Raw genomic sequence first — 14,739 nt, forward strand, 5'->3', positions numbered from 1 at the left:
CTTCAATACTTAGTGAAACAAAGCACATTGCAGCCAATACAAAACTGGCATGTGGCCCCTACCCTCTGAAGATGAGCAATTGCACTAGGTCTCACGGTGAACAATAAACTTTAAATAATGGGTGAAAAATTTAAAGTAATAGGTGAACTCGAAATTCTGCTTCTTTAAATACCCCATCTAAAAATCATTACATTACCTTGAAATACATTTTAATAACTTTTGTTGATCATTCTATCTAACCTCCCTTTACTTGATCTGTCTTCCAGGGCAATTTTGGACAGTGAGTTTTAACAAACTAGCTGTGTTTTTATGTTTTTCCAGACACTAATTACTTTTACTGAATACATAGCTTGTGCCTTGCTCAAATACTGTGCTATGTCACCTTCTTGATCAGTGGTGTGACCTGAGCACCACCGAATGTAAAAGTATCCTCTACCTAGCAGTTTCCCAAATATTAAGCATATGCACTAATAGTTTACCTTTTAAAATACAGATATAAGTAGTTAGCTCTCACATCTCCACGTTTAACATTCTGAAAAACTGACTTCATTCCACACAGAATACAATTTGCGGTCCATGATTAAGACTCCGGTTGATTATAAGGGTGTTTCATTGATAAAACTCTCTTCCATGCAACCTGCATATGTTTGGGTTTTTTTGTTTGTTTTTTTCAGGCCCTCTCCATCTACTAGTGTGGCTGCTAACTAAATGACTTTTGATGCCAGCTGACATTCAAGCTATTTTGCGTTTATTCGTTGCATAAGAACACCATCAAGTTAAAATAAATAAATAAATTGTAAATTCATGCAGCTCTTTATAAAAATTAAATGTGTCCAATACATTATGCATTTTAGTTACCAGCTAAAGCACTGTTGGATCAATGTTCATCGTTAAATATTGTTCATGTTCTGCCCCCTTAAACTACACTAAATGTTTGGCGATTATGAATTGTGGCCCATGTGACCAGTGTTGAGTTTACAGTTTTACCAGTAGCATAGATCTTTATATGACAAAGCTTTACTTAAAGTCTATTATACATTTGCTAGTCAATTGCATAGTGCAATATATACATTAAAAAGATTGATATAGAAGACATTTTGGGCTTTCTTTTGCTGGCAATAAGAATCTGTTTTCCTGTTCTGCTAAAGGTAGACAGAACATGGGCATGGCACTGTTTACAACTAATTCTTTTTAACGGTACATTTTGCTCTTTCCAAATTGGCAAAGGCTTGCCAAGTTCGACAGTACACTACTAAATAAATATTAACCTACAGCCACCCTGTACATCCAGTCTATTCATCATACCGCGTTGTGTTAGGACTTGTCTATATTCATAAGCTCTTTAATTGCCATATAATACTTTACTCTATGTATCTGCTTTGATTACATGATGGCACTAATGTATGTTTTAAGATACGAAAGCAGGGCTGATTTTTTTTTTTTTTCCAATCACAATTTTACCTCTTTCCTCTCTAATCTCATCCATTTCCATCCTGTAACTTCTAATAAGATTTGCCTGTATGGCATGTACATTGTACATAGCAAAGCCCATCTTTAAAGTATCCTATGGAGATCCAGTGGACATTGCCGACAAGCTGACAAAGCATTATCTAATGTTCCATACAAGCTAATTACTTTGTTAATTGGGCCTTACCAGTACAGTCAGATATTGGATGTTTTGTATAATATTATGCCTTTGCATCAGCAAAGAAATTGTGCTGCTGCTGTGACAATCCTTTTTGTCTTTTCAGTAAATATACCCTTCATACTTATTTCACTAGTGAGGAGTTGCAGTAAGCATGCTGATTATGAATGGGACGTGTAGCTATTCAGGATATCTGTGTCCTGCATGAGAGAAATAGGGGGAACAGTGATTTCCTGGTAAACACCACGAAATATAAGCTGCAAAAGCATGTGAAGCAGGGGATGAATTAAGGAGGTTGCAGGGGCACCCAGGTGCCTAACCTCCTGTATAAAGGTGGATTTATTCTGCCTCTCTCTACAGTTGCCCACCCAACTAATGGCGTACATGGCTGTAAGAACCCATTTTGTCACCATATCTCATTTCACTGTGTTTTTTTTTATTTTTACAAAATGTGTACGTATATTTAGGCATCTTAACAAGGTATTTGTGATTGTCAGGATCGGGTCAGGGATCCAACACGCAGAGTACAAAGAGTAGCTGATACGTATACCGGTCCTTAGAATGGCCGGACTAACGTAGAACTACAATAGAATGGTCAGAGACAAGCCGAGGTCGAGGATAACAGAAGACAGGTAAGCGAGAGACAAGCCGGGTCAAGGAATACAGAAAGGCAGGAGAGTAAATAACAAAGCCGGGTCAGAACCAAAAGACAAGAGAATCACAAAGCACTGTGTGACTAGAAGGACTAGAACCACGACAGGGCAATGAGTGAATGAGAGAACCCCCGTTAAGTATCCTGGCTAGGGAGAGGAGACACGCCTCCGGCGAGTCCTGATTCGTCTCCCGAGATTTGAGTGGCAGGATGTTTCGGGTTAGTGTCATGACGTCTACCTCCGGTCCTTCTGTTATAAAAGGAAGTGACTCCCTCGCGGCCGGCGTTAGCAAGGCCGAGTGAACCGCGGGAGACCGAGGAGACATGGCGTCCGGACGGATAACCTTCTAAGTCTCTACCTCTCTCAACGGTAGAGACTCCAGGTACCCTGACAGTACCCCCCCCCTCAGATACGCCCACCGGGCGGAAGGAGCCGGGGCGAGATGGAAAGCGGGAGTGAAATGCCCTGCGAAGACGAGGAGCATGAACATCCTCTTGTGGTACCCAACTCCTCTCCTCAGGACCATATCCCCTCCAGTCAACTAAATATTGTACTCGTCCCCGGGAGACACGAGAATCAATAATGGAGTTAACCTCATACTCCTCCTGACCCTCCACCTGAACAGGGCGCGGAGGGGCGATTGTGGAGGAGAATCTGTTACAGATTAGAGGTTTCAACAATGACACGTGAAAGGAGTTCGGGATGCGTAAAGTAGCTGGAAGAGCTAGACGATATGCCACTGGATTAATTCGAGTCAAGATCCTGTAAGGACCAATATAACGAGGAGCGAACTTCATGGAAGGAACTTTAAGACGAATATTCCTAGTGCTCAACCACACTCTATCGCCTGGAACAAAATTCGGAGCCGCCCTTCTACGTTTGTCAGCATGTTTCTTTACCAGTACAGAATTGTGTAGAAGAATCTGTCGAGTCTGATCCCACAACTTCCTCAAGTTGGCCACATGGACATCAACCGACGGTACTCCTTGGGAAGGAGAAACCGGGGGAAGAATAGATGGATGAAAGCCATAGTTCATGAAGAAGGGACTTGAATGCGTGGAGTCACAAACAAGATTGTTGTGCGCAAACTCTGCCCAAGGAATCAAACCGACCCAATCATCCTGGTGTTCGGAAACAAAACAACGTAAGTATTGCTCAATCTTCTGGTTAGTTCGTTCAGCAGCTCCGTTAGACTGAGGGTGATAGGCGGACGAAAAATTCAATTTGATGCCTAATTGAGAACAGAACGACCTCCAAAAACGTGAAACAAATTGGGAGCCTCTATCAGAAGTGATCTCAGAAGGAATCCCATGTAAACGAAAAATCTCTTTAGCAAAGACCTCTGCCAATTCAGGAGAAGTCGGGAGTTTAGGCAAAGGTACGAAATGTGCCATCTTGGTAAACCTATCGACTACGGTGAGGATAACAGTGTGTTTTTTAGAAACCGGCAGATCCACAATAAAGTCCATAGCCACACAGGACCAAGGTTTGTCAGGAATCTCCAGCGGTTGTAGAAGGCCACAAGGAAGCGAATGCGGTAGTTTGGTTTTAGTACAGACCACACAAACCCCGATAAAATCCTTAATATCCTTCCGTAACGACGGCCACCAGAAATCCTTGGAGATCAAAGAATACGTCTTGCGGACACCCGGATGACCAGCCACCTTACTCTCGTGAAGACACTGTAAGAGCTCCAATTGAAGTTCAGGGGGAACGAAAAGTCTGGAAACCGGAGTCAGTCTAGGTGCCAGATGCTGCAAGTTCCTTATCTGATCAAGTAGCGGGGAATGAACTTTGAGAGTAGTGTTAGCGATAATGTTACACTTGGGTACTATAGAGGACAAAACCGGCTCAGATACGGCAGCAGGTTCATATTGGCGAGATAAGGCGTCGGCTTTAGAATTCTTAGAACCTGGCCTATATGTGAGTACGTAGTTGAAGTGAGTGAGAAATATGGACCAACGAACCTGTCTAGATGATAGTCGTTTAGCCTCCCCAATATAGGATAAGTTCTTATGATCCGTCAAAATAGTAACAGGATGCAAGGTACCCTCCAATAAATGTCTCCACTCCTTCAAGGCCATTATAACCGCTAGTAGTTCCCTGTCACCAATGTCATATCTGCTTTCAGTACCGGACAATTTTTTGGAAAAGTATCCACAAGGATGTAGTGGTTTATCTACACCCAACCTTTGGGACAGAACAGCACCTATACCTGTCTCAGAAGCGTCTACTTCGAGTAGGAAAGGTAGAGTAGTATCAGGGTGAACTAAAATTGGTGCGGAAGCAAACAGCTCTTTGAGTGTCTCAAAAGCCCGAAGAGCTTCAGTAGACCAATTCTTAGTCTCAGCCCCTTGTTTGGTCATGTTAGTGATGGGAGCAATGATAGAGGAGTATCCCTTAATGAAACGTCTGTAGTAATTAGAGAAACCAATGAATCTCTGGATAGCCTTGAGACCCTGAGGTAAAGGCCAGTCTAGTATGGATTGGAGCTTCTCCGGATCCATTTCAAACCCTTCCCCAGAAATCACATAACCAAGAAATGTAGTTTGGGATTGGTCAAAGCTGCATTTCTCTAGTTTGCAGTATAAGCCATGCTGAAGAAGTTTGTGTAAAACCCTCCTGACTTGCCTGTGGTGAGTCTCAATATCCCTGGAATGTATAAGAATATCATCAAGGTATACAATTACACAGTCATCTTGAAACTCCCTAAGAACCTCATTAATAAGGTCCTGAAATACTGCCGGAGCATTGCAGAGACCAAAAGGCATTACCGTATACTCATAGTGCCCATATCGAGTATTGAATGCAGTTTTCCACTCGTCACCGTCGTGGATTCTCACTAAATTATAAGCACCTCTAAGGTCTAACTTAGTGAAAATTTTAGAACTTTTTAATCGGTCAAAAAGCTCGGTGATCAAGGGAATCGGATAAACATTTCTGATGGTTATCTTGTTAAGGCCTCGGTAGTCAATGCAAGGTCTTAAAGAGCCATCCTTCTTTTTAACAAAAAAAAATCCAGCCCCAGCAGGGGAGGAGGATCTTCTAATGAACCCCTTGTCTAGGTTTTCACGAATATACTCCTCTAGAACTAAGTTCTCATTCGTGGACAAAGGATATACATGACCCCTGGGGGGCATGGTACCAGAAAGTAAATTAATTTTGCAATCAAAAGGCCTATGTGGTGGTAAGGTATCAGCCTTTCTTTTGTCAAATACTGCCTTTAAATCTTGATACAAGGACGGTATCTGTACTTTGGTAGAGTCAGTAGCGTTATTAATTGGGTTGACACTACAAAGAGGTGACACTTTCTTTAAACAACTCTCTTGACAATTCTGGCCCCAAGAAACTATTTCCCCTGATCTCCAATCTATAACGGGGTTATGTTTCTTAAGCCAGGAATATCCCAGGACTATGGGAACAGAAGGGGATGAAATGAGTAGTAGGGATATTTCCTCCTTGTGTAGAATACCAATAGTTAAGTAAAGAGGTGTGGTCTCCCGGGAAATCACAGGCTCAACTAAAGGTCTACCATCAATGGCTTCAACAGCCAAGGGTGTCTTCCTTAACTGGGATGGGATAGTGTGTTTAGTGAGAAACTTTTGGTCGATAAAACTCTCAGCAGCGCCGGAGTCTATCAATGCCATAGTTTCTAAAGTTCCCTTCTCCCAAGTTAACGAGACCGGTAAAAGGAGTCTATGTTCTTTGTAGTTATGAGTAGAGGACAAAATCGAAACACCCAAGGTCTGTCCTCTAGAGAAACTTAGGTGCGAGCGTTTCCCGGACGGCTGGGACAGCTCAAACGTACATGACCTCTGAACCCACAATACATACACAGTCCCTCTCTTCTCCTGTACTGTCTCTCCTCTTCTGAGAGACGAGTAAGGCCTAACTGCATAGGTTCTGAAACCTGTGGATCTTTGGTTTCAGCAACTTGAAATGATGGTACTAGTCTAGAGAAAGATTTAGCGGTTCTATCTCGAGTATTCTGTCTCTCCCTTAGGCGTTCGTCAATACGGGAGACAAAGGAAATTAAGTCCTCCAGATTCTCGGGAAGTTCTCTAGTAGCTACCTCATCAAGTATTACATCAGATAATCCATTTAAGAATACGTCTATATAGGCCTGTTCATTCCATTTTACCTCTGCCGCCAAAGACCTGAACTCTAGTGCATAATCCACAAGGGTTTGGTTGTCTTGTCTAAGGCGCAACAGTAATCTGGCTGCATTGGCCTTCCTGCCAGGAGGGTCAAAAGTTCTTTTAAAAGCAGCTACAAAGGAATTATAGTTATAGACTAATGGATTATCATTCTCCCACAACGGATTCGCCCATCTCAGAGCTCTCTCAATGAGTAAGGTAATAATAAATCCCACCTTTGCCCTATCAGTAGGGTATGAACGGGGCTGTAGCTCGAAGTGAATACTGATCTGGTTCAAAAAGCCACGGCACCTCTCAGGAGAACCAGCATAACGTACAGGTGGGGTAACTCGGGAAGAAGCACCTACAGTAGCTACCTCTAACCCTGAACCCACAGAAGAAGCAGAAGTGTTACGCCTCTCCTCAGGTGGATTAATAGGGCGAGACAGCAGCGCCTGTAGTGCCAGAGCCATCTGATCCATCCTATGATCCATGGCGTCAAACCTAGGATCAGGAGAACCAAGCTGACAATTTGTACCTGCAGGATCCATGGCCCTGTCGTAAAGTCAGGATCGGGTCAGGGATCCAACACGCAGAGTACAAAGAGTAGCTGATACGTATACCGGTCCTTAGAATGGCCGGACTAACGTAGAACTACAATAGAATGGTCAGAGACAAGCCGAGGTCGAGGATAACAGAAGACAGGTAAGCGAGAGACAAGCCGGGTCAAGGAATACAGAAAGGCAGGAGAGTAAATAACAAAGCCGGGTCAGAACCAAAAGACAAGAGAATCACAAAGCACTGTGTGACTAGAAGGACTAGAACCACGACAGGGCAATGAGTGAATGAGAGAACCCCCGTTAAGTATCCTGGCTAGGGAGAGGAGACACGCCTCCGGCGAGTCCTGATTCGTCTCCCGAGATTTGAGTGGCAGGATGTTTCGGGTTAGTGTCATGACGTCTACCTCCGGTCCTTCTGTTATAAAAGGAAGTGACTCCCTCGCGGCCGGCGTTAGCAAGGCCGAGTGAACCGCGGGAGACCGAGGAGACATGGCGTCCGGACGGATAACCTTCTAAGTCTCTACCTCTCTCAACGGTAGAGACTCCAGGTACCCTGACAGTGATTTACCAGGGATTGTTGGCTGCTATATATCTATGTATCTGTCTGTCTATCTAGATCTTTCCCTGTATCTCTCTCGGTCGGTCGGTCGGTCTCTCAGTCGGTCTCTCAGTCGCTCGGTCGGTTTCTCAGTCGGTCTCTGTCGCTCGGTCGGTCTCTGTCGCTCGCTCGGTCTCTGTCGCTCGCTCGGTCTCTGTCGCTCGCTCGGTCTCTGTCGCTCGCTCGGTCTCTGTCGCTCGCTCGGTCTCTGTCGCTCGCTCGGTCTCTGTCGCTCGCTCGGTCTCTGTCGCTCGCTCGGTCTCTGTCGCTCGCTCGGTCTCTGTCGCTCGCTCGGTCTCTGTCGCTCGGTCGCTCGGTCTCTGTCGCTCGGTCGCTCGGTCTCTGTCGCTCGGTCGCTCGGTCTCTGTCGCTCGGTCGCTCGGTCTCTGTCGCTCGGTCGCTCGGTCTCTGTCGCTCGGTCGCTCGGTCTCGGTCGCTCGGTCGCTCGGTCTCGGTCGCTCGGTCTCTGTCGCTCGGTCGCTCGGTCTCTGTCGCTCGGTCGCTCGGTCTCTGTCGCTCGCTCGGTCTCTGTCGCTCGCTCGGTCTCTGTCGCTCGCTCGGTCTCTGTCGCTCGCTCGGTCGGTCTCTGTCGCTCGCTCGGTCGGTCTCTGTCGCTCGCTCGGTCGGTCTCTGTCGCTCGCTCGGTCGGTCTCTGTCGCTCGCTCGGTCGGTCTCTGTCGCTCGCTCGGTCGGTCTCTGTCGCTCGCTCGGTCGGTCTCTGTCGCTCGCTCGGTCGGTCTCTGTCGCTCGCTCGGTCGGTCTCTGTCGCTCGCTCGGTCGGTCTCTGTCGCTCGCTCGGTCTCTGTCGCTCGCTCGGTCTCTGTCGCTCGCTCGGTCTCTGTCGCTCGCTCGGTCTCTGTCGCTCGCTCGGTCTCTGTCGCTCGCTCGGTCTCTGTCGCTCGCTCGGTCTCTGTCGCTCGCTCGGTCGGTCTCGCTCGCTCGGTCGGTCTCGCTCGCTCGGTCTCTGTCGCTCGCTCGGTCGGTCTCGCTCGCTCGGTCGGTCTCTGTCGCTCGCTCGGTCGGTCTCTGTCGCTCGCTCGGTCGGTCTCTGTCGCTCGCTCGGTCTCTCTGTCGCTCGGTCGGTCTCTCTGTCGCTCGGTCGGTCTCTCTGTCGCTCGGTCGGTCTCTGTCGCTCGGTCGGTCTCTCTGTCGCTCGGTCGGTCTCTCTGTCGCTCGGTCGGTCTCTCTGTCGCTCGGTCGGTCTCTCTGTCGGTCGCTCGGTCGCTCGGTCGGTCTCTCTGCCGCTCGGTCTCTCGGTCGCTCGCTCTGTCTCCCGCTCGGTATCCCGCTCGGTCTCCCGCTCGGTCTCCCGCTCCGTCTCCCGCTCCGTCTCCCGCTCCGTCTCCCGCTCGGTCTCCCGCTCCGTCTCCCGCTCCGTCTCCCGCTCCGTCTCCCGCTCCGTCTCCCGCTCCGTCTCCCGCTCCGTCTCCCGCTCCGTCTCCCGCTCCGTCTCCCGCTCCGTCTCCCGCTCCGTCTCCCGCTCCGTCTCCCGCTCCGTCTCCCGCTCCGTCTCCCGCTCCGTCTCCCGCTCCGTCTCCCGCTCCGTCTCCCGCTCCGTCTCCCGCTCCGTCTCCCGCTCCGTCTCCCGCTCCGTCTCCCGCTCCGTCTCCCGCTCCGTCTCCCGCTCCGTCTCCCGCTCCGTCTCCCGCTCCGTCTCCCGCTCCGTCTCTCGCTCCGTCTCCCGCTCGCTCCGTCTCCCGCTCGCTCCGTCTCCCGCTCGCTCCGTCTCCCGCTCGCTCCGTCTCCCGCTCGCTCCGTCTCCCGCTCGCTCCGTCTCCCGCTCGCTCCGTCTCCCGCTCGCTCCGTCTCCCGCTCGCTCCGTCTCTCGCTCCGTCTCTCGCTCCGTCTCTCGCTCCGTCTCTCGCTCCGTCTCTCGCTCGGTCTCTCGCTCGGTCTCTCTCTTTCGCTCGCTCGGTCTCTCTCTCTCGCTCGCTCGGTCTCTCTCTCTCGCTCGCTCGGTCTCTCTCTCTCGCTCGCTCGGTCTCTCTCTCTCGCTCGCTCGGTCTCTCTCTCTCGCTCGCTCGGTCTCTCTCTCTCGCTCGCTCGGTCTCTCTCTCTCGCTCGCTCGGTCTCTCTCTCTCGCTCGCTCGGTCTCTCTCTCTCGCTCGCTCGGTCTCTCTCTCTCGCTCGCTCGGTCTCTCTCTCTCGCTCGCTCGGTCTCTCTCTCTCGCTCGCTCGGTCTCTCTCGCTCGCTCGCTCGGTCTCTCTCGCTCGCTCGCTCGGTCTCTCTCGCTCGCTCGCTCGGTCTCTCTCTCTCGCTCGCTCGGTCTCTCTCTCTCGCTCGCTCGGTCTCTCTCTCTCGCTCGCTCGGTCTCTCTCTCTCGCTCGCTCGGTCTCTCTCTCTCGCTCGCTCGGTCTCTCTCTCTCGCTCGGTCTCTCTCTCTCTCTCGCTCGGTCTCTCTCTCTCGCTCGGTCTCTCTCTCTCGCTCGCTCGGTCTCTCGCTCGCTCGGTCTCTCTCTTTCGCTCGCTCGGTCTCTCTCTTTCGCTCGCTCGGTCTCTCTCTTTCGCTCGCTCGGTCTCTCTCTTTCGCTCGCTCGGTCTCTCTCTTTCGCTCGCTCGGTCTCTCTCTTTCGCTCGCTCGGTCTCTCTCTTTCGCTCGCTCGGTCTCTCTCTTTCGCTCGCTCGGTCTCTCTCTTTCGCTCGCTCGGTCTCTCTCTTTCGCTCGCTCGGTCTCCATCTAGATTGTAGTGAATATATTTCTATATGTCCTCTTAAATAGAGGGTATAGATGGTAAACACGATTTAAAAGTTTTTCTTTTTTTTTCTTTTGGGGGTGAGGGTTTATGGAATGTTATTTTAAATTATTATTTATTATACTATTTTTTAAAGATTTTAAACCCCCAACTAAACAGCCTTACCAATTTTTATTGTTGTGTGTGTCTGTTTTTGGCACACTACTCTATACGGTGGATGGGTGCTTGCTGTGGAAGCATTGTGATCCCAGAGAGATATTCCTCTGACTCTCACAGCTGGAATGTCTCTTCTTTCTGTTAATTTCTGTAGCCATTTTGTTCATGTTAGTTTTTGTTAGTTTTTGTGGCTGTTGCAGAGCCTCCCACTGACAGGAAATAAGGATTGTAACTAGTAACAGCAAGCTGAAACATCAAGATTTTGTGAGGCCCATGCTACTGTTTATGAATGATTTCCTTGTGTAACTGAATTGCATGAAGGCTTAGCACGTACAGCAATAACACAAGATGCTTTAAAATCCAATTTGAGAATCTTCCTGTAGATAAGTAGGGTCCTCCTGGAGATCACAGCATCCTTGTTATAGAGTCACAATGCCAGGTGTCTGCGGGATTAGGCGAAATTGCTGGGATATGCAGCAAGAGTAATAGCTGAAGGATTCTAAACCTGGATGTATATAGCCAAAAGAAAATTAAAGATATATATATTCTCCCCCACGCCTCCCATGCTATTTGGACTTTTGATGGTAGTGATAGGTCAGAGATGATAGATTTAAACTGCTCTCCTTCTTAACTTGTCAAAATGGAGGTCAAGTTGCACATGTATATACGTATGCATTTGTTTTTCTAATCCTGAAATTGGGCTTTGAGGATGATTGTCTACTGTACAGGGCAGCTAGCTAAGTAGAAATTTTCTATAGCTTTACACTTTAGATGTTACGCTTTATTCCCTAGTGCCACATCACTAACAGAACTATAACACTGTTTGCTTTTGAAAGTAGTCATCTTAACAGAAGTTTCCTTATAATTGTCTTGGCTATTCCTGTCCAAGCTACTCTTAAAAATTTGGTAGGAGATGATTGGTCCTTACAACTTCAGAAGGAGCTTGGGTGGTGGGTGGGGGAGTGGAGGGATTCATTAGGGCTAGAGGGGTCAGCTCTTCTGTGGAAAAATATTCTGTTTAAACAAAATGAACAAATATTTCTAAAATATGAATACTTACTGAAAAGACAATGAACTGTTTCACATGAGCTGTCTGTCATTGTGCGGGCCTGTCTAAATATCAGAGGTACTGTTGGTACAAAACCTAGGACTCTGCATTCATTGTTTTCATTTGTTTAACATAACTTCCAAGATTCCAAGAACGCTTTGCTGATGCAACATTTGTCTTTAAGTATTCATAGATATTTTTTGTGTGAATTAGGCTGATCTTATTAAATAATCAAATGACTTTGTTTAATGTGAATTTAGTAGGGTACATTTTAGCATTATCAAAACAAAATCTTAGGTACACTATATTCAGAATTGGCTATTTGTGCCCTGAAATCAGCACATACGGCAATTCAGCTATTAAATGACTTATACTCAGATGTTGACATTATATAGAACACTGTACTCATTCTAGCTTGTTTATATTAAAATGGGAGAAAATATATGCTAAACCCTGTTCTTTATTATTTTCATTTTCAGGAAACTAAAACACAGTGTGTTCGGATTGCTACAAAAGGTAAGCTCTTTTTTTACTTGGCGGATTTTGTGAGTGTGTGAGTGAGGCTTGCTAAGTAAAATGCAGGTATGTCTTTCCATCTTTACATGTCTTAACATATTACGAGGTGCTTTCCAACCACAGGCAGGAAGCAGAGTTTGGGACAAATGATGGATTTCTGCCTGAAATATGCTCTGCATGATCTTGTTCCATTGAACAGCTGGAGAATTAGTAAAAAGCTGGCAGCGTTACTCTGAAAGAAAACATATTGCTTGTTTAGCTCTGCCTGAGTTGTGGCAAGATAAATATATGTCCTCGATCTAAAAAATTGTAATTCAATAGTTTTTTGTTTTAGTAATATATCACAGGTCATGGACTGTATAGTTTCAACCTTGCGAATCACAAGGGGCCTTTCCAAAGTCTTGAAATATCTTGATATATTTTGTGTATGTGTATGTGTATGTATATGTGTGTGTGTAATCTCCAAGGAATCCATGTATAAAGTTGAATTATGAGGCAAAAATGTGGTTCTTTGTTGAGCTCATTTGCATACTCCTACCCAGAATTCCTTGCAGTAGTGAGAGCACTGTTAAAGTGACATTTCTGTGGGAAAAGCAAGTCTTATGGCTTTCCTGGTGTGTGTATTTGTGTTTAATATTGGATTAACTATCCACTTATTTCAGGTGGAAGGGGTTGTCACTCTTTTTTTTTTTTTTTTTTCCCCACCACAACTTATTTGGTGTGTGTGTGTGTGTGTGTGTGTATATATATATATATATATATATATATCAGTGGTAATTTGACAGCAAATTTCAATCTAGTTATAGTCATAGTCTTTTGATTAAAAGACATTTTCGTTTTAGTCATCAGAATTGTCTGTCTAGTTTTAGTTGACCAAATCTCCAGCAGATTTTAGTTGACACAACTAAAATCTAATAGGTTTAGTTAAAGCCTCTATCTTTCTCTTTTGCCCATTCTTCAGGCTCTATGTTCTTTTATTTTTGGCTGCAAATTTCAGTTTAGTTTTAGTCAGTCTTTTGACAAAAAATCCGTTTTAGTCGTATTTGTCGGAATTATTTTAGTTTTAGTCGACTAAATCTCAAAAATATTAGTCGACAAAATTAATGCTGATACACACACACACTCACTCAGAATGACCTCAGATGTTTGTAAATGCAGTCAAATTATTCCCCAAGCACACTTGCCCCAAACAACATTTTACCTTCCTGGAGTCGACAACAAGTTGGTTAGTCTATCTTTCAGGGCAGACCGGAGGCTGTCTGTACATGCACGCACACAAAGTGACACAGCAACAAACCAAAAAAATTTCCATGTAGCCTGGCCTACCAAGCAGATATAGATGTTCATTTGTTTTGTGGCACTTCATTTTCGCTGTATTGCAGAGAGTTCTGTTGAACATCAACAAATAGATTGCTCATGTCATGATGAGTTTATACATAATTTGCAAGTGGTGTTTTTTTTTTTTTTTTTTTTTTTTTTTTTTTTTTATTCTTTATATAAGAGACAGGAGACATTAAGTACATGACATATGAACAGCAACTACATGTTATGAGAATATCCAGTTCAATGTTCTAGAGCATATGCAGAAGATAAAGAAATATTGGTGATAAAGTACACAATATGAAAGAGTATGTACTATACCTATACTCCTTCATATTGTGTACTACATTGTCCACTGACTTACATGCAATTGGCTTTAGTTGTGAAACAATGAAAAGCACCTCATATAATAGAGGCAGAGTAGTGACATGCAAAGTACAACATGAGCCAATAAAAATGTTTAACAATGAATTTAATAATAACAGTAAAATAAAGTGGTACAGTAAAACTACAAGAAAAGAACCACAAAGAAAGTAAGATGCTGCTAAGGAGGATTAGGAAAATTAGTGCGACACCTGGTAGACCACAAGTGAAGAAAAAGTTTTTAAAAAAATGTTAAAATCCAACCATTCTGCATTGGTTTGACTACTTACAATTAGTTCCTTTAAAGAACCAGCATATTCCCCAACTCTGAACATGGATGCAAAAGGCTTACGAGTACATTTAGACAATCCTGACTTACGCAAACAAGGTATTGAGGGCACCTGAAATTGTATTTTGTTTTTACAAGGATATTTTAGGAAATTACATAATGACTTGTGTAGTAGCCATTAATTGTTTTATATACCTGTTTGATAGTGTATAAAAACGTTTTTATGTTGTTCATGTTTTTAACCTATTTTACCCAGTGATAGATTTCTTTACTATATTACATTCCTGTAATTTCAGTGCTAAACTGATAATGTCCCCTCTGCCGATATAACGGACCCTTTCACAAGGATGAGTCACAGTGTGAAAGCTAATATGGTACCCAATTATTTCCTCAAATAATGAGAACCTAAGAGAAATATTATGTGAATTCATTTTTTTTTTTAAATAAGATTATTTTATTTTTCAGGTATCTCACTACCCAATTTAATATTTGTTTTAAATAACTTGGTAATGAAAGGGTTGAACACCTTTGCAAATTACCAACTTCTTGTTTTTTGGGTTTTTTTTGTTTTTTTTTTTCCTTTCCTCCCTGGAAATTGACATATGATCTTGTCGCCCCCTTTTTGAAGATGTCTTGAGATATATCTATAATTATATAGTTTAGATCACATTTCCTTTGTAGCACATGTATTTTACTTCTGGTCTATTTTGCTCGCCTCTGTTTTGTGATCAGCTTTGTTGTCTCTTCACCACCTTCCTTTG

At 45.1% G+C, this 14,739-nt stretch overlaps 1 protein-coding gene across 11 annotated transcripts in view; it reads left to right on the plus strand.

Moving 5' to 3' along the window:
* The window catches only part of PTPRK (protein tyrosine phosphatase receptor type K), a 405,796-nt gene that overhangs the window by 282,899 nt on the left and 108,158 nt on the right, over positions 1–14,739 (plus strand). For all 11 annotated transcript variants that reach the window (XM_063443155.1, XM_063443159.1, XM_063443156.1 and 8 more), the window contains exon 13: positions 11,970–12,006. In XM_063443155.1, the coding sequence (XP_063299225.1) occupies positions 11,970–12,006 (37 nt within the window). The remainder of the gene's footprint in view (positions 1–11,969; positions 12,007–14,739) is intronic.

This window comes from Pelobates fuscus, chromosome 2, assembly GCF_036172605.1.
Source record: "Pelobates fuscus isolate aPelFus1 chromosome 2, aPelFus1.pri, whole genome shotgun sequence".
Classification (NCBI taxonomy): Eukaryota; Metazoa; Chordata; class Amphibia; order Anura; family Pelobatidae; genus Pelobates; species Pelobates fuscus.